The 27,611-nt window shown below is 38.5% G+C and overlaps 1 protein-coding gene across 9 annotated transcripts in view; it reads left to right on the forward strand.

Annotated features, from left to right (window-relative positions):
- Positions 1 to 27,611, forward strand: part of KCNMA1 (potassium calcium-activated channel subfamily M alpha 1) — a 940,359-nt gene that overhangs the window by 601,925 nt on the left and 310,823 nt on the right. For all 9 annotated transcript variants that reach the window (XM_053692132.1, XM_053692131.1, XM_053692126.1 and 6 more), the window contains exon 10: positions 21,718 to 21,828. In XM_053692132.1, the coding sequence (XP_053548107.1) occupies positions 21,718 to 21,828 (111 nt within the window). The remainder of the gene's footprint in view (positions 1 to 21,717; positions 21,829 to 27,611) is intronic.

Genomic DNA, 27,611 nt, shown 5'->3' on the forward strand with positions numbered 1-27,611 from the left:
CCATGACTCTCAGTGTTTCACTGCATTAGCAATGTGATTGGGATTGTTATCTTGCTGAAAAATAAAACCATTCCCAATCAGACGCTTTCCAGAAGGAATGGCATGATGAATTAAAACTTGTCTGTACTTTTCAGCATTCATTATTTAATCAATTTGGACAATATTGCCAATACCATTGGCAGAAATGCAGCCACCAAACCAGGACAGACCTTTCACCATGTTTCACTGAAGGCCGCAAGCACTCATTCTTCCATCTCTCTCCAACTCTTCTTCTTACATATTGTCGACAATTGGACCCACAATTTTCAAACCTGAATTTGTCATTCCATAATACTCTTTTCTAGTGAACTTCATTCCAATCTTTGTGAGTTTTGGCAAATGTTAGCCTTTTTGACTCTGTTCCCCTTCCGAAAAAGTGGTTTCTTGGCTGCTACCCTTCCACAAAGACCATTTCTGATCAAGCTTCTTCGGATTGTAGAAAGGTCAACTTAGCATCCTGATGAAGCTGCCAGATGCTGAGCCAGGTCCTTGCTGGACTTCTTCCCGTCTCTCAAAGAAGAAACTCTGAGAAACGTCTCAGATTTTGAAAGTTTTCTTGGCCTTCCAGTCCTTTTGTGTCCCTGACCTCTCTTAAATATTTTTTTTTTTTTATATAACAGCTTGAATACCACATCTTGAGCATCCAGTTTCTTTGCTAATTTTCCTTTGAGAGTGGCCTTGCTGATGCAAAAGTATGATTTTATGTCTTTCAAATTCTGTGATCTTAGGCTTTTTGAATGGAATGATATGATTGAAAGTTAGTCTTTTTAGGAAGCTTCCAATGAATTAAACTCATACCACATGTTATGTAATGCTCAAGCATGTCTTGCACAAACCTGGTGTAATAGACCTTTTTCGCAGCAGTCATTTTTACATGAAATAGTAGGCCAAATATAGTTTTCTCCAACATAGGTGTGTCCGGTCCACGGCGTCATCCTTACTTGTGGGATATTCTCTTCCCCAACAGGAAATGGCAAAGAGCCCAGCAAAGCTGGTCACATGATCCCTCCTAGGCTCCGCCTACCCCAGTCATTCTCTTTGCCGTTGTACAGGCAACATCTCCACGGAGATGGCTTAGAGTTTTTTAGTGTTTAACTGTAGTTTTTATTATTCAATCAAGAGTTTGTTATTTTAAAATAGTGCTGGTATGTACTATTTACTCTGAAACAGAAAAGAGATGAAGATTTCTGTTTGTATGAGGAAAATGATTTTAGCAACCGTTACTAAAATCCATGGCTGTTCCACACAGGACTGTTGAGAGGAATTAACTTCAGTTGGGGGAACAGTGAGCAGTCTTTTGCTGCTTGAGGTATGACACATTCTAACAAGACGATGTAATGCTGGAAGCTGTCATTTTCCCTATGGGATCCGGTAAGCCATTTTTATTCACACAGTAAATAAGGGCTTCACAAGGGCTTATTAAGACTGTAGACATTTTCTGGGCTAAATCGATCATATTTACACTTATTTAGCCTTGAGGAATCATTTAATCTGGGTATTTTTTGTAAAATAATATCGGCAGGCACTGTTTTAGACACTTTATTCTATTGGGGCTTTCCCTAATCATAGTCAGAGCTTCATTTTCGCGCCGGTATGGCGCACTTGTTTTTGAGAACAGCATGACATGCAGCTGCATGTGTGTGGAGCTCTGATACATAGAAAAGTCTTTCTGAAGGCATTATTTGGTATCGTATTCCCCTTTGGGCTTGGTTGGGTCTCAGCAAAGCAGATTCCAGGGACTGTAAAGGGGTTAAATATAAAAACGGCTCCGGTTCCGTTATTTTAAGGGTTAAAGCTTCCAAATTTGGTGTGCAATACTTTTAAGGCTTTAAGACACTGTGGTGAAATTTTGGTGAATTTTGAACAATTCCTTCATACTTTTTCGCAATTGCAGTAATAAAGTGTGTTCAGTTTAAAATTTAAAGTGACAGTAACGGTTTTATTTTAAAACGTTTTTTGTGCTTTGTTATCAAGTTTATGCCTGTTTAACATGTCTGAACTACCAGATAGATTGGGTTCTGACTGTGGGGAAGCCAAGGTTCCTTCTCATTTAAATAGATGTGATTTATGTAATAAAAAATTTAGTAAAAATGATGCCCAAGATGATTCCTCAAGTGAGGGGAGTAAGCATGGTACTGCATCATCCCCTCCTTCGTCTACACCAGTTTTGCCCATACAGGAGGCCCCTAGTACATCTAGCGCGCCAATACTCCTTACTATGCAACAATTAACGGCTGTATTGGATAATTCTATCAAAACATTTTAGCCAATATGCCCACTTATCAGCGAAAGCGCGACTGCTCTGTTTTAGAAAATACTGAAGAGCATGAGGACGCTGATGATATTGTTTCTGAAGGGCCCCTACACCAGTCTGAGGGGGCCAGGGAGGTTTTGTCTGAGGGAGAAATTTCAGATTCAGTAAAATGGACAAGTTCCTAGAGGCCCCGGGGCCCCCCGAAGCTTTTCCTATACTCAAGCGGGTGGCGTACATTGTTAATAAAGAATGGGACAGGCCCGGTGTACCTTTCGTACCTCCCCCCATATTTAAAAAATTGTTTCCTATAGTCGACCCCAGAAAGGACTTATGGCAGACAGTCCCCAAGGTCGAGGGGGGCGGTTTCTACTCTGAACAAGCGCACCACTATACCCATAGAAGATAGTTGTGCTTTCCAAGATCCTATGGATAAAAAATTAGAAGGTTTGCTAAAAAAGATGTTTGTTCAGCAAGGTTACCTTCTACAACCAATTGCATGCATTGTCCCTGTCACTACAGCCGCGTGTTTCTGGTGCGATGAGCTAGAAAAGGCGATTATTAGTAATTCTTCTTCTTATGAGGAGATTATGGACAGAATTCGTGCTCTTAAATTGGCTAATTCTTTCACCCTAGACGCCACCTTGCAATTGGCTAGGTTAGCGGCGAAAAATTCTGGTTTGCTATTGTGGCGCGCAGAGCGCTTTGGTTAAAATCTTGGTCAGCGGATGCGTCTTCCAAGAACAAATTGTTTGACATTCCTTTCAAGGGGAAAACACTGTTTGGCCCTGACTTGAAAGAGTTTATCTCTGATATCACTGGGGGCAAGGGCCACGCCCTTCCTCAGAATAGGTCTTTCAAGGCCAAAAATAAACCTAATTTTCGTCCCTTTCGCAGAAACGGACCAGCCCCAAGTGCTACGTCCTCTAAGCAGGAGGGTAATACTTCTCAAGCCAATCCAGCCTGGAGACCAAGGCAAGGCTGGAACAAAGGAAAGCAGGCCAAGAAACCTGCCACTGCTCCCAAGACAGCATGAGATGCGGGCCCCCGATCCGGGACCGGATTTGGTGGGGGGCAGACTCTCTCTCTTCTCTCAGGCTTGGGCAAGAGATGTTCTGGATCCTTGGGCGCTAGAAATAGTCTTCCAAGGTTATCTTCTGGAAGTGATTCATCCTGTTCCATTAAAAGAACGGGGGATGGGGTTCTACTCCAATCTGTTCGTAGTTCCCAAAAAAGAGGGAACGTTCAGACCAATCTTAGATCTCAAGATCCTAAACAAGTTTCTCAAGGTTCCATCGTCCAAAATGGAAACCATTCGAACAATCCTTCCATCCAGGAAGGTCAATTCTTGACCACGGTGGATTTAAAGGATGCGTATCTACATATTCCTGTCCACAAGGAACATCATCGGTTCCTAAGGTTCGCATTCCTGGACAAGCATTACCAGTCGTGGCGCTTCCTTTCGGATTAGCCACTGTTCCAAGGTTTTTCACAAAGGTACTAGGGTCCCTTCTGGCGGTGCTAAGACCAAGGGGCATTGCTGTAGTACCTTACTTGGACGACATTCTGATTCAAGCGTCGTCCCTTCCTCAAGCAAAGGCTCACACGGACATAGTCCTGGCCTTTCTCGGATCTCACGGATGGTAAGTGAACGTGGAAAAGAGTTCTCTATCTCCGTCGACAAGAGTTCCCTTCTTGGGAACAATAATAGACTCCTTAGAAATGAGGATTTTTCTGACAGAGACCAGAAAAACAAAACTTCTAAACTCTTGTCGGATACTTCCTTCCGTTACTCTTCCTTCCATAGCGCAGTGCATGGAAGTGATAGGTTTGATGGTAGCGGCAATGGACATAGTTCCTTTTGCGCGCATTCATCTAAGACCATTTCAATTGTGTATGCTCAGTCAGTGGAATGGGGACTATACAGACTTGTCTCCGAAGATACAAGTAAATCAGAGGACCAGAGACTCACTCCGTTGGTGGCTGTCCCTGGACAACCTGTCGCAAGGGGTGACCTCCCCGCAGACCAGAGTGGGTCATTGTCACGACCGACGCCAGTCTGATGGGCTGGGGCGCGGTCTGGGGATCCCTGAAAGCTCAGGGTCTTTGGTCTCGGGAAGAATCTCTTCTACCGATAAATATTCTGGAACTGAGAGCGATATTCAATGCTCTCAAGGCTTGGCCTCAGCTAGCGAGGGCCAAGTTCATACGGTTTCAATCAGACAACATGACGACTGTTGCGTACATCAACCATCAGGGGGGAACAAGGAGTTCCCTGGCGATGGAAGAAGTGACCAAAATCATTCAATGGGCGGAGACTCGCTCCTGCCACCTGTCTGCAATCCACATCCCAGGAGTGGAAACTTGGGAAGCGGATTTTCTGATTCGTCAGACATTGCATCCGGGGGTGTGGGAACTCCATCCGGAAATCTTTGCCCAAATCACTCAACTGTGGGGCATTCCAGACATGGATCTAATGGCCTCTCGTCAGAACTTCAAGGTTCCTTGCTACGGGTCCAGATCCAGGGATCCCAAGGCGACTCTAGTAGATGCACTAGTAGCACCTTGGACCTTCAACCTAGCTTATGTATTCCCGCCGTTTCCTCTCATCCCCAGGCTGGTAGCCAGGATCAATCAGGAGAGGGCGTAGGTGATCTTGATAGCTCCTGCGTAACCACGCAGGACTTGGTAGGCAGATCTGGTGAATATGTCATCGGCTCCACCATGGAAGCTACCTTTGAGACGAGACCTTCTTGTTCAAGGTCCGTTCGAACATCCGAATCTGGTCCTACTCCAGCTGACTGCTTGGAGATTGAACGCTTGATCTTATCAAAGCGAGGGTTCTCAGATTCTGTTATTGATACTCTTGTTCAGGCCAGAAAGCCTGTAACTAGAAAAATTTACCACAAAATATGGAAAAAATATATCTGTTGGTGTGAATCTAAAGGATTCCCTTGGGACAAGGTAAAGATTCCTAGGATTCTATCCTTTCTTCAAGAAGGATTGGAGAAAGGATTATCTGCAAGTTCCTTGAAGGGACAGATTTCTGCCTTGTCTGTGTTACTTCACAAAGAGCTGGCAGCTGTGCCAGATGTTCAAGCCTTTGTTCAGGCTCTGGTTAGAATCAAGCCTGTTTACAAACCTTTGACTCCTCCTTGGAGTCTCAACTTAGTTCTTTCAGTTCTTCAGGGGGTTCCGTTTGAACCCTTACATTCCGTTGATATTAAGTTATTATCTTGGAAAGTTTTGTTTTTGGCTGCAATTTCTTCCGCTAGAAGAGTTTCAGAATTATCTGCTCTGCAGTGTTCTCCTCCTTATCTGGTGTTCCATGCAGATAAGGTGGTTTTACGTACTAAACCTGGTTTTCTTCCAAAAGTTGTTTCTAACAAAAACATTAACCAGGAGATAGTCGTGCCTTCTTTGTGTCCGAAACCAGTTTCGAAGAAGGAACGTTTGTTGCACAATTTGGATGTTGTTCGCGCTCTAAAATTCTATTTAGATGCTACAAAGGATTTTAGACAAACATCTTCCTTGTTTGTTGTTTATTCTGGTAACAGGAGAGGTCAAAAAGCAACTTCTACCTCTCTCTCTTTTTGGATTAAAAGCATCATCAGATTGGCTTACGAGACTGCCGGACGGCAGCCTCCTGAAAGAATCACAGCTCATTCCACTAGGGCTGTGGCTTCCACATGGGCCTTCAAGAACGAGGCTTCTGTTGATCAGATATGTAGGGCAGCGACTTGGTCTTCACTGCACACTTTTACCAAATTTTACAAGTTTGATACTTTTGCTTCTTCTGAGGCTATTTTTTGGGAGAAAGGTTTTGCAAGCCGTGGTGCCTTCCATTTAGGTGACCTGATTTGCTCCCTCCCTTCATCCGTGTCCTAAAGCTTTGGTATTGGTTCCCACAAGTAAGGATGACGCCGTGGACCGGACACACCGATGTTGGAGAAAACAGAATTTATGTTTACCTGATAAATTACTTTCTCCAACGGTGTGTCCGGTCCACGGCCCGCCCTGGTTTTTTCATCAGGTCTGATAATTTATTTTCTTTAACTACAGTCACCACGGTATCATATGGTTTCTCCTATGCAAATATTCCTCCTTAACGTCGGTCGAATGACTGGGGTAGGCGGAGCCTAGGAGGGATCATGTGACCAGCTTTGCTGGGCTCTTTGCCATTTCCTGTTGGGGAAGAGAATATCCCACAAGTAAGGATGACGCCGTGGACCGGACACACCGTTGGAGAAAGTAATTTATCAGGTAAACATAAATTCTGTTTTTTAGCAATGACATTTATTAGGGTTCCGTTCCATTGAGGTTTATGAGAGCCAGGTTCCTGCTATTGCTCAAGTGTAAGGGGAGGTCACACTAAATACTTGCCACTTTAGCCTAGAGAAGCAGTTTTTTCTGATTTTGTTTATGTTTTTTAATACTGCATACAACTATCCTGTTTTTTCTGGTTTTATTCTAATAAAAAGACTGAGAAATTGCTAAAACAACAAATCAAATGGTGGCCTAAGACTTTTGCACAGTATTAATATATATATATATATATATATATATATATATATATATATATATATATTATGTGTGTGTATTATGTGTATGTGTGCACCACCCGGCTGATTTTACTAACCACCTGGTTAAAATTTTAGCAAAAATTGAGACAAAATGAGCTAATATTAAAAACGTTAAAGGGACAGTACACTGTAAAATTGTTTTTATATGAATGTATTTTCAATGATTTGTTATACCAGCTGCATTTTCATGCTTATTTGTGTATATGAAGTAGCTGGTTTTGTGCTTTTAAACCACAGCCTATAACAATGGGTTGAGCTTTAAATCAGATCTCATTATGTTATCACTTTGTGTACACACACTTGCTTCCTTATCTTATATTTGTCTAGAAAACCAAAGCTCAATACTTAGAGAGAACAATGGAAAATTATCATTTTATTACTTAACTATAATGCCCCCACTGAGAGTGTAATCCCTTCTGCTGGCTGTGTTTACTTAGGCTATTCAATAGAATATACTCCAGTATAGAAACTTTCAATATAGGCAGGGATACCACAGCCTAAATCAGCTATTTCAAATGCCAAATTCTGGGTAAAGGAGCTACTTGTAAACAATTTAAAACACTCCAGCAGGTAAAATGAACCACTGGGAACAATTTAAAGGGGAGACATTTTTTGGGTGAACTGTCCTTTTAAATTTGTATTGCACAAATTACCACTAAATACATTTAAAATTCCAAAATTTTTAATTAATATTTTAAAAAAGATATAATCAAAAATTACTATTTTCCCCGCATTTAAGTCACAATCTATCTAGTCTTTGGTTTGGATTTGTGATCTAAAAGGCAAATAATAGTCTATATTTATTTAAAACAACAAACATTACCTTTCTGTGTACTGTACTGTACTATCTTTCTGAGGGTACTATGTATACAAAAGTATTAAAAATAATGTAAAACTACCTTCAGGTTACACGTATAAGCTGTACTATTACATGTAAAACTGCCTAATTGACATAAGATAGTGTTGTTTACACTTGGTCCCATCCCCTATCCAAACTGTCCCATTTTATAGATGCAAATATTCCAAAATGTCTCATTAGGATCCTGGCACAACTTCCTCCTCTGACACTTGTTTTAGTGTGTTGGTAACTTATCTCATGATTTTTTAATATTAGTGCTTTTTTTCTTGTTGCCTGACCTGATACACTCGGCTGGGTGTTGTGCGCCCTCTAGGCCCTGTTTCGTGTGTATGTGTTTATTTTTTATTAGGTGACAAATGGACAAGATGCACATCGGGGAATCTTCCACCATCCAGACGTGCATTTCCTGAAGACTAGTCTCGTAAGATGGGACAATAAAGCTCATGTTGAGTTCTGCTTTTTCCTGGGGGCCACAAAAACTAATACAGATGACCACATGATCTAGTACTTTGGTGTGCATTGGCGTTCATAAAGTAAATTAAACATTTTCTTGTTGGCTTTAGTCTCATAGGTAAAATTTATATTTTTTGCAACAGACAGAACATGTATAGTAGATCATTAGTTAAAGGGACAGAAGAATCTAAACCAAAATACATTATAAATTGCCCTTTTTAGATGTAAAAATGAAAAAAAAAAAAAATGGTCCGTTTAAATACATGTTCCCAATGCCAAGCAGATGTGTGCAAAACCCCTAAATCCCTTTAGATAAATTGCTTGCAGCGTGTCTTATAAAACCATGGGATCACTGAATTAATATTTACTCATTTAAAGTGTTTGAATGTATCACTTATAGATGTCATTGGAAGTCCTTGAATAATTCTAACCTTTAATTTGTTCTTAAAGAACAGGTCATTGAGAATTAATTTAATTACAGTATTTTGTGATTATTCGATTGTGATTCCCATATCCCATAACGTCCAGTCACATGAAGACCCATGAATTATAGACCCCTGCTTTAGTATATAGCCTGTTGGTAAAATGTCACTGTATCTTGTTGCTCCCACTATAACAATAGTGACGCAGACGGTATAATTATGGCTGAAATCAATTAAAGGGTTAAATAATTGAAGGTGCAATTATGACGGGAATAGTGAGAGTATAAAAATCTTTATTTTCTTAGCATTTAAACTGAGTTTGATGTCCTTGTTTTTGATCTTTATCAGTGTCAGTAGATGTGTTGTTTGTGGCAACGTAGAAAAAAATGGATCAATGATCATAAAGCACTGGGTAGGGGGTGTTAAGAAGCTATTAAAAAACAAAAGTAAATTATTTGCGCATTAAGCACTGAATTGGAAAAAAAGGATATACATAAAATAACTAATATTAAAGATATATGATTCTATCAATAAACCAAAAGTCCAGAAAATGGTAAAAAAAGAGTCTGCTCTTCATCATACAGTCCGGGAAAACCTCTTCATATGCTGCCAACAAGAAACAAGAGGGCGCCTCATAACGTAACCAGACGTAGTCTAACAGAAGAAAACCTTAATGGGACACTCACATTTAGTTGAGTACTAAGTTTTAATTAGTGCTGAAAAAGCAAGTTGGATCTTAGAACCTCCAGCCAACGGCAGATCACTGCTATTCCCTCTGGGTTGTGGACACAGCCTGGGCGTGTTCAACTCTCCACTCCAATCAAGTGACCTCTGTCTCCGGATGTCTGATCATTCACAGGATGAATCTTTGCTCTTTCAGAGTCTCTGTGCTGTGTAAAGAGCTTCTTGGAAAAGTCGGTGTTTATGTCTGACAGCGTTTATTACATAACAAATCACAAAAATATGCAGCTAAGCATAGATAGTCTGTGACAGATAAATGCTTTTTTTTTTAGCACTTTTGCAGTAAGAAAGATCTCAGGTGATTGGATTTGTATACTATTACTTTATATGGTAGTCCTTACAGATTATAAAGTTACCAAAGAACATTAGCACATACAAATTGTTCTGGCTGTATTAAACCAATGTTTACCACTTAAAATGCTAACTGTCAGGTATTAATTAGAGGGCAAGGTACCACTTAATTTTCTGACAAAAGTAAGAACCACAGTAAGGAATTATAAGATGAACTGTATACATTTTATTTAAGTGACCCAATATATTTATAACGTTTAAAGGGACAGTCTAGTTAAAATTAAACTTTCATGATTCAGATAAGGTATGTAATTTTTAACAACTTTCCAATTTACTTTTATCATCAAATTTGCTTTGTTCTCTTGGTTTTATTAGTTGAAAACTAAACCTAGGTAGGTTCATATGCTAATTTCTAAGCCCTTGAAGGCCGCCTCTTATCTCAGTGCATTTCGACAGTTTTTCACAGACGTGCTAGTTCATATGTGCCATATAGATAACATTGTGTTCACTCCCGTGGAGTTATTTATGAGTCAGCACTGATTGGCTAAAATGCAAGTCTGTTAAAACAACTGAAATAAAGGGGCAGTCTGCAGAGGCTTAGATACAAGGTAATCAAAGAGGAAAAAAAGTATATTAATGTAACCGTTTTGGTTATGCAAAACTGGGGAATGGGTAATAAAGGGAATTGTATATATCTTTTTAAACAATACAAATTCTGGAGTAGACTGTCCCTTTAAGCTAGCAGTTATATGAATAGTCTGCCACTGTGGATGTTATATTGGTCTTCTTATCTTAAAGAGACATTAAACTGCTGTGTACAGCTACAGTAGCATGGTTAATACTCAACATTCTATTGTTTTTCCTATGACTGCAGCTCTCATCCAATCGTTTTCTTTATATTAGCTCATTTCAAGTGCCGGTTGGCGAAGCTCTGCATGCTAAAACTGGCCGTTGCCATCTTGGCATGCACATAGTTGCACTTGGTCTCAGAAGTGGTATGCATTCACAGATCAGTAGCTGAATATTGTACGTTGCACTTTGGTTTTATTCTCATAATAGAGAACTTTGAATATTTTTATTTTTTCTTAACATAGTTTAAAATTTACATAACACGTATAAAAAAGCCCTCAGGAGTAATACAGAGCAACTGCAAAAATCTACAGTTCCGATGGTATATTGTTCAAGCTAAACTGAAGTGCATGATACGGCTTGTCAACAAAATAAAAATGTTACTGATCTGTGAATCTGCACTGCTTCTGTCACAAGTGGAGAGATAGGGGCCGATTTATCAAGTGCCGAATGGCCCCTGATGCCCCTGTTTCCGCGCACAGTTATGAAGCAGCGGTCTTAAAGGACCACTAAACTCAAAATTTTTCATTCATGATTCAGTTAGAGAATGCAATTTTAAATAACATTCAAATTTACTTCTATTATCTAATTTGTTTTATTTTTTAGATATCCTTTGTTGAAGAAATAGCAATACATATGGGTGAGCCAATCACACGAGGCATCTATGTGCATGCACCAATCAGCAGCTACTGAGCCTATCTAGATATGTTTTTCAGCAAAGAATATCCAGAGAATGAAACAAATTAGATAATAGAAGTAAATTAGAATGTTGTTTAAAATTGCACGCTCTTTCTGATTAATGAAAGAAAAAATTGGGGTTTCATGTCCCTTTAAGACCGCTGCTCTTTAACTAGTCCACCTGCTCTGAGGCTGCGGACATCAATCCGCCCGATCTCATATAATTGGGCTAATTGACACCCTCTGCTAGGGGCCAATTGGCCACAAATCTGCAGGGGGTGGCATTGCACAAGCATGCCACAAGAACTGCTTGTTCAATGATAAATTCATCAATGTCTGTCGGACATGTTCTGAGCGGATCATGTCAGACAGACTGATGATAAATTAGCCCCATAGTTTGTGCTTGCATTCGAGCGTTAAAACCATTTGGATTTTTTTTTCACTCATTCATTCACAATCGTATTACGAGTTTAAAGTAAAAAGTTAGCGTTCTTGCGTTATAGACTTTGAGAAGTTACGAACACAAAATCTAATTCCCCCGTAGACTCTTTTGGACCCCAAAAAGTTTGAAAAAACACCCACAAGTCGCGCAATCATGTTCGCGGTTATTTAAAAGTAACTGTACTTTTAAATGTATTCTTTATGTCTTTGTGAAACTTTTTTGTCTCGAATAACAGTTAAACAGAGCTCTGAAGTAGCTGTAATCATTCAAGCGTAAATCGCAATTGCGCTCACATGTTCACATTTACTTTCAACTTGTAAAACGAGTGGAAACGGTTACAAGAACCTGATATCGCTCACGCAAACTATAGCTCTCCATTAGCTATCTAGCCCTTAAGCTCTAAGATGGCGGTGTCTACTGTGAAGATGCCAAGCTTCACTAACTGCCAGTTGTAAGGGCTTAAACTAAGAGAACATCTTTAAATAGAACTGTAGGCACATGAGGGAAAACAACATCATGGTAAGTAATAACAACATTATTGTAATTGTACCCAGCAGTTTCTTGTGTCATGGATTCTTCAGAATGTAAAAAAACTTAGAATAGTTTTTCCGCCAAACTGTATGCACCTGTTTAATTGGAAAATCACTCACAAGAGGTTATATATATCGAACCATTCAAAGATGTATTTCCATTTGTATCTGACGAATAACAATGTTAAAATCAGCTTGACATGTTTCCCTACCCAGAGTCCTTTGTGCCTGTGATGTTTATATTGTAATTACAAGCAACCAAGCACTTAAAAGTGGTGTGATAGACTTGGACTAAAAAAGAAACCGTAAAACATAGAGCATTTTAAATAATGATCACCAATTATCTATTTTACTCTATTTGTGGTTATTTAAATCAATACTAATAATTAAGGAGACACGGAAGACAATTTATTAATATAATTTCTATACTTTTTAGCTATTTACTTTTAAACCAAAACGAAGTGCAGTTTGCATACTGCAGTATTCATGCTCATTGGCTAATATGTACAATGTACTCAGCTGAATTGGTACGCAGGGTCAATCCTTCACAAATCTCAGGAGCAAAAGTAGGAATATTTAGCAAAGGAGAATGAAGCTTTAAAAACAAACTATTTTTACTTTCTAAATACCCTCTTTTTAATGAGGCACTAGAATACCGTCTTCCTTTTCCCTTTAATACCAGGTAAGAAAATGATGCACACATCACTAATTGACTGCACTAAATTTGTTTTTGTTTTTTTAGATCCAGCTCCTAAGAATGTTCAGGATCAATAACTTTTGTTTTATACATCTATAAAATGTGTGTTTTTTGTGTAATATTTCCTACCAGTTTTTCCTTTAGAGATATCAGATATCAAAATATAACCAGTGTTCCATCTCAAGTAGCCTTTGTGTCTGGTGTTATTTGATGATCTTAAACAAATGTTGATATATTTCCAGTATAATGAATTTCTTGGTACACTATTTTGTGAAGTTGTTTATGTAAATCACTTGGAGGGTAAATCCAGACAACATAGCATCATATTGTACGGGTTGTAGCTTAACCTTGTATTGTAAATGCTAATACAAGGGTCTGTTCCAATCAGTTAAACAGTTGTTTCTTGCAAGGCTTATCAAAAGATTTTCAAATATTACTCTATTCCACAATGTATTTACAAAACTCACTGGTAATTGGTGGATTTGCAGTGACATTATAGCATGCTACCTACACCAGCACATGAGCGAATTCAACAGTGATATTCCTGTCCACTTGTCACATGATTTGTTTGGATTTTTGTTTATAGTCTAGACCTCTTAAAAACCTATTTTGGCTTGTATCAAGCATCATATTTAGGAAGTTGGCATGGCTTTTCCCTTAAAGTGATGGAAAACTTTCCCCTTTGTATAAACCACTGTTTTTCTTTCTTAAGATATGGTGAGTCCACAACGTCATCAATTACTAGTGGGAATATCTCTCCTGTCCAGCAGGAGGCGGCAAAGAGCACCACAGCAAAACCTGCCAAATATCACTCCCCCTCCCATAAACCCCAGTCATTCTCTTTGCCTCTGTCAACGGAGGAGGTGAAGTTTAGTGTCTGAAGAAATGAAATCCTTTATGGGGATAGTTTTCCCTGCAAGCAAGGATTTGGGTATAGCTGTAGTCCATGTCAAACTCTGCAGAGTAGTGGTGGCTTTTAAGCAGTTAGGAAGTTGTAAGGTGGTGCTTACTTTGTTTCCTAACATATTGCTGCCCTAAGTGTAGAAAGCCAGAGTTGGTCCTCTGTTCTTTCTTTTTTCCACAGGTCTCTGTTAGGAGTTTGTATCCTTTCACACCTTGTGAGCCGTCTTCCTGCCAGACAGCTAGACTTCAGGTAAGTGCTTTTTTTGTCTTCTAGGTATAGGAGAATTTGCACTTTTAAAGATTCATTATTTATATTCTGCAGATTTTCTTTCTGTGATTTAGTAATCCTTTAAATAGGATTAATTTGGCAGTATGCAGGCACTATGTGATTTGGGATTTGCACGTTAGACCGGATGCTGCTAAATTTTTATTTTTCAGCAATTGTTTGTGTAGTAATGGTTGTTGAGCCTTTTTTCTTGTCTGCGCTTTTCCGGATGTGCTGATCATGTGATCCTTGTGTTTCAATTATTCAGAACGGTTCAGCGTCTCTATGTTTATGCTGCAGTCTGTCTCAGTGTATGAGCAGTTCCGTGTCAGTCTCTGTGTCCTCTTTAAGTCTCCTGGAATTGCGGTAGGGACCTCAGTACTGCTGAGGTGTAGAGGTTGTCAAACTTTAGTTTTTTTATAAAGTTTTTTGTTTTTTACGTTTTTCTTAAAATGACAGTTGTCTTTTATTCAAATTTATTCCTTGGGCTGATTTTTCTTAGCTATGGACATGGGTAATGATGATATTGTTTTTAATACATTTTTATTATGTTTAGAGGTGCAAGTTGTTTCTCCTGTGCAATTTTATACTACTTGTTTAGCTAGATTGCTTCAATGTAAAGAAAAATTATTGCCTTATAAACCTAATGTCTCTCAGGATGATGCTGTTCAGGCAATGCTGCAGCCTTCTCCTCAAACGTCCCAAGCCTCTATGGTGTCACATGCAGTGCCCTGCGGTTCCTCTCAACCTCCTGGTGAGGTATATTTGCCTGCTGATTTTGCTGCACAGATATCTTCTGCAATATCTGCAGCTTTATCTGTCTTTCCTGTTTTAGGTAAACACAAGAGAAAAACTAAACACTTAATAGATTGTAAAGTGCCTGTTTCAGCAGCTACTATACAGGTTTATCCTCCTCATAATTCAAGGGAAGATGTTACCTCAGTTCCTTCTGAGGGTGAAATCTCTGATTCTGACAGTGTTAATCTTTTGTCTGAGGTGGAAGAAGTAAGCTTTAGGTTTAAGCTTGAATACCTTCATGTTTTATTAAAGGAGGTTTTGGCTACTTTAGATGATTCTGACTCTTCTATTGTAGTTAACCCTAAGATATCTAGTAAGCTTAATAGATTCTATGATGTCTCTTCTTCTATGGAAGTGTTTCCTGTTCTAGGTCGTGTGACTGAGATTATTGTGCAGGAATGGAAAAAAAACAGGGATTCCTTTTCTCTCCATCTTCAGTTTTTAAAATGATGTTTCCTATTGCTGAATCCATTAAGGATTCTTGGTTTATGTTGCCTAAAGTAGAAGGGGCTATTTCCTCTCTGGCTAAGAGAACTACGATCCCTATAGAGGATAGTTGCTCTTTTAAGGATCCAATGGATAAGAAGCTGGAGGTATATTTGAAGAATATGTATGTGCATCAGGGTCTTCAATGGCAACCTGCAGTTTGTATTGCCACAGAGACTAGTGCAGCATCTTATTGGTGTGATGCTTTATCTGAATCTATTTTAGAGGAAACTTTGTTGGAAGAAATTCAGGATAGGATTAAGGCTCTTATGCTAGCCAATTCTTTCATTTCTGATGCTAACATGCAAGTTATTCAATTGGGGGCCAAGCTGTCTGGTTACTCTGTCTTGGCTCGCAAGGCTTTGTGGCTTAAGTCTTGGTCAGCTGATGTTTCCTCCAAGTCTAAGCTTTTGACGCTTCCCTACAAGGGTAAGATTTTGTTTGGGCCTGGACTGGCAGAAATAATATCTGATATTACAGGTGAAAAAGGATCTTTTCTACCGCAAGACAAGAAGATTAGATTTAAGGGACGTCAAAGTAATTTTCGTTCCTTTTCGTAATTTCAAGTGTCAAAAGCCTTCCTCTTCCAAGTCCTCTTGGAGAACAGTCAGTCCTGAACAAGGGGAAGCAATCTAAGAAACTCTCAGCTGAGTCTAAGTCAACATGATGGGTCGGCCCTCGGTCTGGAGTCTGATCAAGTGGGAGGCAGACTTTCCCTGTTTTATCGGGAGTGGTTACGAGATGTCCCAGATCCTTGGGCTGTGGGCATTGTTTCTCAGGGTTACAAGATAGAATTCAATTTTCTCCCTCCCAGGGGCAGGTTTCACCTCTCAAAATTGTCTGAAAATCAGGTAAAAAGAGAGGTATTCTTAAACTGCGTTCAGGATCTTTTCTCTCTGGGAGTGATTGTTCCAGTTCCAGTAAAGGAACAAGGTCTAGGATTCTATTCAAATCTGTTTGTAGTTCCCAAGAAAGAGGGAACTTTTCATCCCATTTTAGACCTAAAGTGTCTCAACAAGTTTCTCAGGGTGCCGTCCTTCAAAATGGAGACCATTCGATCCATTCTTCCTTTGGTTCAGGAAGGTCAGTTCATGGAGACAATAGACCTGAAGGACTCTTACCTTCATGTTCCTATTCACAGGGATCATCACACATTTCTGAGATTCGTTTTTCTAGACAAACCCTTTCAGTTTGTGACTCTTCCATTTGGCCTTGCCACAGCTCCAAGAATTTTCACAAAGGTTCTGGGGGCTCTCTTAGCAGTGATCAGGTCTTGGGGAATTGCAGTGGCACCTTACTTAGATGACATTCTGGTTCAGGCGCCATCTTTTCAACAAGCAAGCTCCCATACAGAGATCTTGTTGTCTTTTCTACATTTCCACGGATGGAAAGTGAATCTGGGAAAGAGTTCCCTTGTTCCAGCTACAAGGGTGGTGTTCTTAGGGACTATAATAGATTACCTATCTATGAAGATTTTTCTGACAGAAAATTCTCTCTGCTTGCCTCTCTCTTCAGTCTTCTGTTCGGCCATCTGTAGCCCAATGTATGGAAGTAATTGGGTTGATGGTCGCTTCCATGGACATCATTCCCTTTGCTCGATTCCATTTGAGAACTCTGCAATTATGCATTATCAGGCAATAGAAAGTAAACCATTTGGATCTGTCCCAGAGGATAGATCTAGACGTGTTAACGAGAGACTCTCTTCCGTGGTGGTTTTCTCAGGAACATCTGTCTCAGGGCACATGCTTCCGGAGACCTTCTTGGGTGATCGTGACCATGGATGCCAGCCTGCTAGGCTGGGGAGCAGTCTGGGACTTGTCAAAGGTGCAGGGATTATGGATTCGGGAGGAGTCTGCTCTCCCCATAAACATCTTGGAGCTGAGAGCGATTTACAATTCTGTGATAACTTGGCCTCAGTTGGCTTTAGCCCGATTTATCAGATTTCAGTCGGACAATATCACCTCTGTGGTTTACATCAACCACCAGGGAGGAACTTGGAGTTCCTTAGCCATGATGGAGGTGGTTTGGATTATTCAGTGGGGGGAAGTTCACGATTGTTGTATATCTCCAATCCACATTCCAGGAGTGGACAATTGGGAAGCAGATTTTCTGAGCAGACAGACATTTCTTCCCGGGTAGTGGGCTCTCCATCCAGAGGTGTTCTCCAGGTTAACCCTCAATGGGGTGTCCCGGAGTTGGATTTTATGGTGTCTCGGTAGAACGCCAAGCTTCTAAGGTACAGTTCAAGGTCAAGAGATCCACAGGCAGCTCTGATAGATGCTCTGGCGGTGCCTTGGGGGTTCGGTCTAGTTTGTCTTTTTCCTCCGTTTGCTCTTCTTCCACAAGTCATTGCTCGTATCAAACAGAAGAGAGTGTCGGTAATTCTAAAAGTCCAGCTTGGACTGCGCAGGATCTGGTATGTAGACTTAGTGAACATGTCACCTCTGTCTCCTTGGAGGCTGTCTCTGAGGAAGGATCTTCTAACTCAGGGTCCTTTCTTCCATCCAAATTTTGTTTCTCTGAAACTAAATGCTTGGAAGATTTAACAGTTAGTTTTGTCTAAGCGTGGTTTTTCTGAATCGGTCATTGAGACCATGATCCAGGCTCGTAAGCCTGTTACTCGGAAAATTTACCATAAGGTATGGCGTAAATACCTTTATTGGTGTGAATCTAAGGGCTACTCTTGGAGTAGGGTTACGATTCCTAGAATATTGTCTTTTCTCCAGGAAGGTCTGGAGAAGGGTTTGTCAGTAACTACTCTGAAAGGTCAGATTTCTGCTTTATCTATTCTGTTGCATAAGCGTTTGGCGGTTGTGCCAGATGTTCAATCTTTTTATCAGGCCTTGGTCAGAATCAAGCCTGTGTTTAAGTTGGTTACTCCTCCTTGGAGTCTTAGCCTTGTTCTTAAGGTTTTGCAGCAGGCTCAGTTTGAGCCAATGTATTCCATAGATATTACATGGTTATCTTGGAAGGTTTTGTTTCTTGTTGCTATTTCTTCTGCGAGGAGAGTTTTGGAACTATCGGCTTTGCAGTATGATTCTCCTTACTTTATTTTTCATGCGGATAAGGTGGTCCTACGTACTAGGTTGGTAGGTTTTCTTCCTAAAGTGGTTTCGGTTAGGAATATTAATAAGGAAATTGATGTTCCTTCTCTCTGTCCCAATCCTTCTTCTCATAAGGAGCGTCTGTTGCACAACTTGGATGTGGTGCATGCTTTAAAATTCTATTTACAGGCGACTAAGGATTTTCGCCAGTCTTCTGCCCTTTTTGTTTGTTTCTCAGGAAAGCGTAAGTGTCAGAAGGCTACTGCTACTTCTCTTTCCTTTTGGTTGAGAAGTATGATTCATTTGCTTATGAGACTGCTGGATAGCATCCTCCTGGGAGAGTTACAGCTCATTCCACTAGGGCTGTCTCGTCTTCTTGGGCTTTCAAAAATGAAGTTTCCGTGGAACAGATTTGCAAGGCTGCAACTTGGTCCTCTCTGCACTTTTTTTTAAAATGTTATAAATTTGATACTTTTGCCTCAGCTGAGGCCTCTTTTGGGAGAAAGGTTCTTCAAGCGGTGCTGCCTTCTGTTTAGGTCCACCTGTCTTTTTCCCTCCCTAGTCATCTGTGTCCTCTAGCTTGGGTATTGGTTCCCATTAGTAATTGATGAGGTTGTTTACTCACCATATCTTAGGAAAGAAAACAAAATGTATGCTTACCTGATAAATGTATTTCTTTCTGGATATGGTGAGTTCCCAACCCCACCCTTATATTTAAGACAGTTATTTTTTACTAAACCTCAGGCACCTCTACACCTTTGTGTTATTCCTTTTTCCATTTCCCTTCGATTGAATGACTGGGGATTGTGGGAAGGGGAGTGATATTTGGCAGCTTTGCTGTGGTGCTCTTTGCCGCCTCCTGCTGGACAGGAGAGATATTCCCACTAGTAATTGGTGACGTTGTTGACTCCCCATATCCAGACATAAATTGCATAAGTTTTGTTTTCAAATCTGTACTCAGTCCTCCCTAACAGTCCAGATTTTGAGTATATTACTGTTATTTTATTAGCTCTCATCCAAAGTAATCCTGAAAATCTGGCCTGTTGGGGAGGACTGAGGGCATGTTTGAAAACCAGTGGTATAAACCGATCCGTAAAGTTAGCAATACTTTAGATAGAGTTTAATTCATCAGTCGTAATGAAGATGCGCTTTAACTTATTTTTAAAAAACTTACTTTTCAAGTGGGTGCCTGGAGTGCAGGGTTTTGAATTTCATATCTACATTGAATAAATGTATCTTCATTTCAACTGATAAATTAAGTTCCATCTAAAATATTGTTAATATTCCGGATCTGTTTATACAAAGAGGAAAGTTTACCATCACTTTAATGTTAAAGCTTTGCACGTGCTCAGTTCAAATATTAATAAACACAATCGTTTTATGGTTTAATAAAAAGCTAAAAATGAAGCCAAACCGACAATTTATAAGACTTGTACACAACTCTATATGTTAATTTATGATTTCAATAAACATTTAAAAAAATGTTATATAAATACATTACTCAAAATAGTATTAAATTGTAACTCCTGAACTAATGTTTAAAGGGACATTAAACTGTTAGTTACATCTTAAAGGGAATGATTACTACTCATCATAATATTGTTTTTCCTCCTGTGATTGCAGCTCTTTTAAGACCTTAAAGGCAACCCAAAATTTTTATTTCATGATATAGGTAGAACATACAGTTTTACTTCTATTATTTAATTTGCTTCCTGCTCTTGTTGAAAGGTTTATCTAGGTAAGCTCAGGAGCAGCAAAGAACCTAGGTTCTCGCTGCTGATTGGTGGCTGCATATATATATATACCGATGGTCATTGGCTCACCCATGTGTTCAGTTAGAAACCATAAGTGCATTGCTGCTCCTTCAACAAATGATACCAAGAGAATGAAGCACATTTGGTAATAGAAGTAAATTGGAAAGTTGTTTAAAATTGTATGTTCTAACTAAATCAGGAAAAACATTTTTGAGTGTCATGCCCCTTTAAGAAGTGCCAGTTGGTGATGCTGCATTTCTTCATGCTGGGCACCCTCTTGGAGCTTAGCTATTTTTACACCTTGTGAAAGAGGCCGGTTCACTACTATCACAAGTCAATGATGTTGCTCGCTTTTTGGCAGCTGTATTTTGTGCTTTCGTTTGTGAGCACAATACTGAGCTTTAGATTTTGGCAGATATTCTGGAGGGATTTTTAATTATATATATATATATATATATATATATATATATATATATATATATATATATATATATATGTGTGTGTGTGTGTGTGAGTATATATATATATATATATATATATATATATATATGTGTGTGTGTATATATATATATATATATATATATAATTTATAGTATATTTTTAAGCTGTGTAAGAAAAACTGCAAGAATGTAAATTTCCCACTTTATATCATGCTGTCTCCATCAGAGTGCAAAATACAGCTGTCAAAGAGCCGTCAATGTTATCTGTAATTGTGCACTGCTTCTGTTATAGAGAATGAGAAAACCTAAGTTTCAAGATGGTGGCATCCAGTATAAAGACGCAGAGCTTTAGCAACCAGAGAAATTAAGAGAATCACTTTGATGAGAGCTGCTATTGTAGTTATAATCAGCAGTTTAATGTCTATTTAAGTGAAAATATATTAGTCATGGATAAAAAAAATATATTAGCTGTCGTGTTTTATTTTTTATTTCATGATTGGCTGTGAAAACTCTTAAAAAAAAACTTTTGAAAATCCTGTGAAATGCCTGTTTTTTTATAGATATTTATGCACAACTTTTAAAATGTAAATGGACTAAAATGACTTGCGTACAGTGGGGCCGATTTATCAATGTCTGTCCAACATGGTACGCTGTCGGCATTTATCATTGCACAAGCAGTTCTGGTGAACTGCTTGTGCAATGCTGCCCCCTGCAGAGTCTCAGCCAATCGGCTGCTAACAGGAGGTGTCAATCAACCCGATCGTATAGATAACTGCATATCACGTGAAAGGGCACAATCTATAAATTAAAACCCAGAAATGCATAATCTACAGTAGATTTGAGCTTTTTAAATTAGAATTCATAAGACTGTTGGACTTTCTACAGAGGACAAATTGATTTAAAAATAATTGTATTTTCACAAGTATTGTTATGCCAGTATTTAATAAATACACATCTAATGTTTGTACTGATTTGCTCTAGATTTTCCAGCCATGTGATATTAGATTTCTGTGATAATTTATTAGATATATGTGTGTTAACAATGTGTTTGTATTCCATTATAACTGTTATTCAAGTTAATTTCAGATGCATTGGTGATGCGTTTTCATAAACCAAAGGATTCTGCCTGGGTTTCCCTTTTGTTCGTACACATTTCTGGAAATGATTTCTCACTGGTTCCTTTGCATTGTAGGCACATTGTGGTCTGTGGTCACATTACTTTAGAAAGTGTGTCAAACTTCCTAAAGGACTTCCTGCATAAGGACCGGGATGACGTGAATGTGGAGATCGTATTCCTGCACAAGTGGGTAACTTATAACTTATGTAGCGCTAGTAATGTTTAACCGTGAGACATTTCAGCATTGGAAGCATTCTTGTCACTTTAAAAATGTAACCAGTTACAAGAGCTTTACCAGTGCTGGAGTTAAAGGGACAGTCTAGTCAAAATTAATCTTTCATGATTCAGCCAGAGCAGCAATTTTAAGCAACTTTCTAATTTACTCCTATTATACATTTTTCTGTTATCTTGGTATCTTTATATGAAAAAGCAAGAATGTACACATAGGAACCGGACCATTTTTGGTTCAGCACCTGGGTAACACTTTCTGATTGGTGTCTAAATGTAGCCACCAATCAGCAAGCGCTACCCAGGTGCTGAACCAAAAATGTGCTGGCTCCTAAGCTTACATTCAAATAAAGATTCCAAGAGAACAAAAAAAAAATTGGTAATAGGAGTAAATTAGAAAGTTGCTTAAGATTGTATGCTCTATCTGAATCATGAAAGTTTAATTTTGACAAGACTATCCCTTTAAAATAAAAATATCTGTAAACTGAATCATATTTATAATTGTAGATAACTAGGATGATGTTTATATGATGACGTCTTAAACCTTTATCCATCATTTAGTGATGGTCTTTGCTGCTCACTTATTTCATGTCTTAGTCCTCATTCACCATGAGAAAACAAAACCTTAAACATTATGGGGCGTATCTATCGAGCTCCGTACGGAGCTTGAAGCCCCGTGTTTCTGGCGAGCCTTCAGGCTCGCCAGAAACACCAGTTATAAAGCAGCGGTCTAAAGATCGCTGCTGCATAACCTGTCTGCCTGCTCTGAGGAGACGGACAAATATTGCCGCAATTCAACCTGATCGAATACGATCGGGTTGATTGACACCCCCCTGCTAGCGGCCAATAGGCCGCAAATCTGCAGGGGGCGGCGTTGCACCAGCAGTTCACAAGAGCTGCTGGTGCATTGCTGAATGCGGGGAGCGTATTGCTCTCTGCATTCAGCGAGGTCTGTCGGACATGATCCGTAATGTCTTATCTTGTCCGACAGGTCTTTCATAAATAGGCCCCTATGTCCGCCATAAAAGAGAGTCTTCTATAAAATAAATGATTTTGTATTATTTCTAATCATGGCCAGTGAATCATTACAGTTGTGTTTTTTTGTACACAGGGATTTCTAGTGTTTATATTTTTGTAGAAATATTTATGTGCTGTGAACTTTTTAGAGTTATCCTATTAAAGCCCTTCATATACATGTATTTAGCCTGAGACATGTTCATTTTTTGTTAATATTGGAAGTGATTATCACTACTAGTTGTGCCTAAAAGGATGGTTATTATCAGATCTGGAACCCAAGCAATATTTTACAGGGACTTTAATTGTTATAAAGATGCGCTGTAATTTACTTTTTAATCTAGCCGTGCCATTCTAATACCCTGCACTCCAGCCGCTCACACTTTTTTTTTGGTGAGATAACGTTTTAAACTGTTCTCCAATCTGTGCTCTAACTACAACAAAAGTGCCGTATGGCTAGAACACCGATTGGAGAATAGTTCAATCCATTAGCTCACCAAAATAAAATTCCTTTTGAAGTGGGCAGTCAGAGCTCAGAGTATTTGAATGGCACGGCTAGATTAAAAAGTAATTGACAGTGCATCTCCATTAGAAGTGATGAATTAAAGTCCCTGTAAAATATTGCTTCAATTCCAGACACTCATAGCAAAGATGGAGTAATAAGACCAGATTTTAGGCCAGAGCATGTAATAGTTAAGAATAAGCAATAGCAGCCTCAATAGTTATTCACTTAGTTCTGGCAAAGATATTAATAAACTGAAAATGCTAAGTACCTGGGTCTATTGACATCATGGGTGAGGGCGAGCCAATCAAAAAGTGGGAAAGATTATCCTGTTCTGTTTTTCATCCTAGCCAAAGTCATACTAGTATATATATATTCTCATATGTGCAAAGCTAGTGTAATTAAGCATGGGATAAGCAAGGAGTACTTTCAGTGAGAGCTGAGGCTACAGAAATACATAATAACGTTATATATATTTCTCAGGATACCACAGTTTAATTTACTAAGCTATGACATTATATTAGGTTCCACATTAGGTTACAGTTGATAACTGCCTACGTTTAATCAACACTTTCTGTTAAAGGGACACTGAACCCAAATTTTTTTCTTTTGTAATTCAGAAAGAGCATGCAATTTTAAGCAACTTTCTAATTTGCTCCTATTATCAATTTTTCTTCATTCTCTTGCTATCTTTATTTGAAAAAGAAGGCTTCTAAGCTTTTTTGGTTTCAGTACTCTGGACAGCACTTTTTTATTGGTGGATTAATTTATCCAACAATCAGCAAGGACAACCCAGGTTGTTCACCAAAAATGGGCCGGTATCTAAACTTACATTCGTGCATTTCAAATAAAGATACCAAGAGAATGAAGAAAATTTGAAAATAGGAGTAAATTAGAAAGTTGCTTAAAATTTCATAGTGTCCCTTTAAGCAAAGCCAGATTCCAAAGATACGTCCTACCTTTTGCTTCTAAATTCAGTTGTTTAGCTTAGAGAGATGGAGAAGTTGGATCAATGCATTTCCTTTTAACACAATGTTAACTATAGTCAATGGATGTGATTCCTGAGGTTACTTTTGGTTGGATGCTGTAAGGAGTTTGACCTCTTTGAACTTTCATTCTGGAGGCTTTACATGTTTCTTAATTTGCATAGTTAATCACACAAATCTGGCATACGCGATGATACAACCATTCATATGACTACTTTATCTGTTGTCCTCAAATAAAGGCCCCTATGCGTGACTTATACGGGACGTTAATCTGTTGCATTTCTTGTTAAATAACCAGAAAAAACACTTGTGATGTAACCTGTATAGACATGTATTGTCACAAAATATGTTCCCATTCACTCTGCATACCCTTTTTGAATCTTGCTGCTAGTCTTTGTCACAGCACTTTTTCTTGCTGCTATTGATTTGGTCATAGTGACAGAAACAGCCAGGAGCTTAGTAAAAAAACATTTTATTTTGGCAGCCTCTCCATATATTACATTTGTATATATGCATTAAACTGTTAATTTAGCAAAGCTGATTAAGCAATATTCATTCCAAATTTTGGCAACTAGGCAACAATTTGTAATCCTTTATTAAAATACAGGCAATCTACTCCTTAATGTTGTGATCTAGAAACAAAAAAGAAATAATACTTATATCCATTTAACTCCCAGAGGTATAACAGGATGTGAATTTATATAAAGAAGAGTGTATGCGGTAATAGCATTCATAGTGTGATCAAAGACAGGAAGAAACGAATAAGATTGGGAAATGTCTTTAGCTTCTGAATTCAGGATGTGCTTCAGGGTAGAACAGTAACGAGGAAATTAGATTAATATATTCACAGCAACAGGGTATGATAAAGTAAAAGGTTCAAGTAAAACATGGCTATGAGCTATTGCCGCTGTATTAAAGGGAAGTTTAAACACAATGGGCCAGATTACAAGTGGAGCGGTAATTTTCGCTCACGCTCCCACACTATCTCCGCTAGAAGTAAGCCTTTTGTGTGCGTCGGACTCCGTGTGTATCACAAGTTGAAAGTAAAAAAGTTTCGCTCTCGCGCTAACCAGACACACACACAAAAAGCCAAACTTGCAATATCGCTATTCCGTTAATGTATTCTCCCATAGACTTCAATAGAGTGCAACAAAGTGGAAAAAAACTAACACCCTACTCGCATGTAAACCCGATTGTGTTTAACCAAGTGCACTAACCCAACAGGAAATATTAATATTTCACATTCTAATGTTCTTCACATATAAGAATAAGTTCTATGTATTCATAAATACATATTTATATATATATGTGTGTGTGTGTGTGATTTTTTTGGTAAAATATATATATATACCTATATAGAATATGTTTTACTATATATTTACTCTACATATACCTGCATATTTATTCCTATAGATATATAGGTATAGATATGTATTTTAAATGAACAATATCAGAGATATATATAGAAATATATATTTAATAATAAAAAGTGAATTATTTTCTATGTGAAGAACATAGGAATGTAAAATATGAATTTTCCACATTGTGTTTCTCAATTTAGATCTTAAAGGGACAATTAAAATACACATAAAGGGAAATTTAAATACACATAGATGAATTACATCTTTGAATAGAAACATATTTGTAACATACATATACAGGCAAAAATGTTTCTAGTAAATGTTGTCACTTTTGAAACAGCTATAGCTTTTATTAGAAACATTTATGCTAATGCATGTATATTACAAACATGCTTCTATTAAAAGCTGAAATGCATCCATGTGTATTCCAATTTTGTCTGGAATGTCCCTTTAACACGGTCAGGTTTAGCGCACATGAAAACTTTTTTCTCTATGTGAAGATTTTTTTTTACAGTATATACATACTAAAATATTTTATTAAATATTAATACTGAAAAAAAAAACATATTTCATGTTTTTAGGTATTTTAGTGGAAAGGGCTACAAAGTTTATAAATATGTATATATGTGTATATACATGTGCATATATGTATTTATATACAGTTGTGCTCATAAGTTTACATACCCTGGCAGAATTTATTATTTCTTGGCCATTTATCAGAGAATATGAATGATAACACAAAAACTTTTCTTTCACTCATGGTTAGTGTTTGGCTGAAGCCATTTATTATCAATCAACGGTGCTTACTCTTTTTAAATCATAATGACAACAGAAACTACCCATATGACCCTGATCAAAAGTTTACATACCCTGGTGATTTTGGCCTGATAACATGCACACAAGTTGACACAAAGGGGTTTGAATGGCTACTAAATGTAACCATCCTCACCTGTGATCTGTTTGCTTGTAATTAGTGTGTGTATAAAAGGTCAATGAGTTGCTGGACTGGACTCCTGACAGACCCTTGCATCTTTCATCCAGTGCTGCACTGACGTTTCTGGATTCTGAGTCATGGGGAAAGAAAAATAATTGTCAAAGGATCTGTGGGAAAAAGGTAGTTGAACTGTATAAAACAGGAAAGGGATATAAAAAGACATCCAAGGAATTGAGAATGCAAATCAGCAGTGTTCAAACTCTAATCAAGAAGTGGAAAATGAGGCGTTCATACTACATTCATCTTGCCATCAATTCTGACCAAATTTCCTGTGCCTTTGTAGCTCACACATCCCCAAAACATCAGCAATCCACCTCCGTGTTTCACAGTAACAATGGTATAGCTTTCATCATAGGCATTGTCGACTCCTCTCCAAATGTAGCATTTATGGTTGTGGCCAAAAAGCTAAATTTTGGTCTCATCACTCCAAATGACTTTGTGCCAAAAGGTTTGAGGCTTGTCTCTGTGCTGTTTGGCGTATTGTAAACAGGATACTTTGTGGCATTTGCGTAGTAATGGCTTTCCTCTGGCGACTCGACCATGCAGCCCATCTTTCTTCAAGTGCCTCCTTATTGTGCATCTTAAAACAGCCACACCACATGTCCTGTATTCCACCTGAAGTTATTTGTGGGTTTGTCTTTGCATCCCGAACAATTTTTCTCGTAGTTGTGGCTGAAATTTTAGTTGGTCTACTTGACTGTGGTTTGGTTTCAACAGAACCCCTCATTTTCCACTTCTTTATTAGAGTTTGAACACTGCTGATTTGCATTCTCAATTCCTTGGATATCTTTTTTCCTGTTTTATACAGTCCAACTACCTTTTACCGCAGATCCTTTGACAATTCTTTTGCTTTCCCCATGACTCAGAATCCAGACACGTCAGTG

This window comes from Bombina bombina, chromosome 9, assembly GCF_027579735.1.
Source record: "Bombina bombina isolate aBomBom1 chromosome 9, aBomBom1.pri, whole genome shotgun sequence".
Lineage (NCBI taxonomy): Eukaryota > Metazoa > Chordata > Amphibia > Anura > Bombinatoridae > Bombina > Bombina bombina.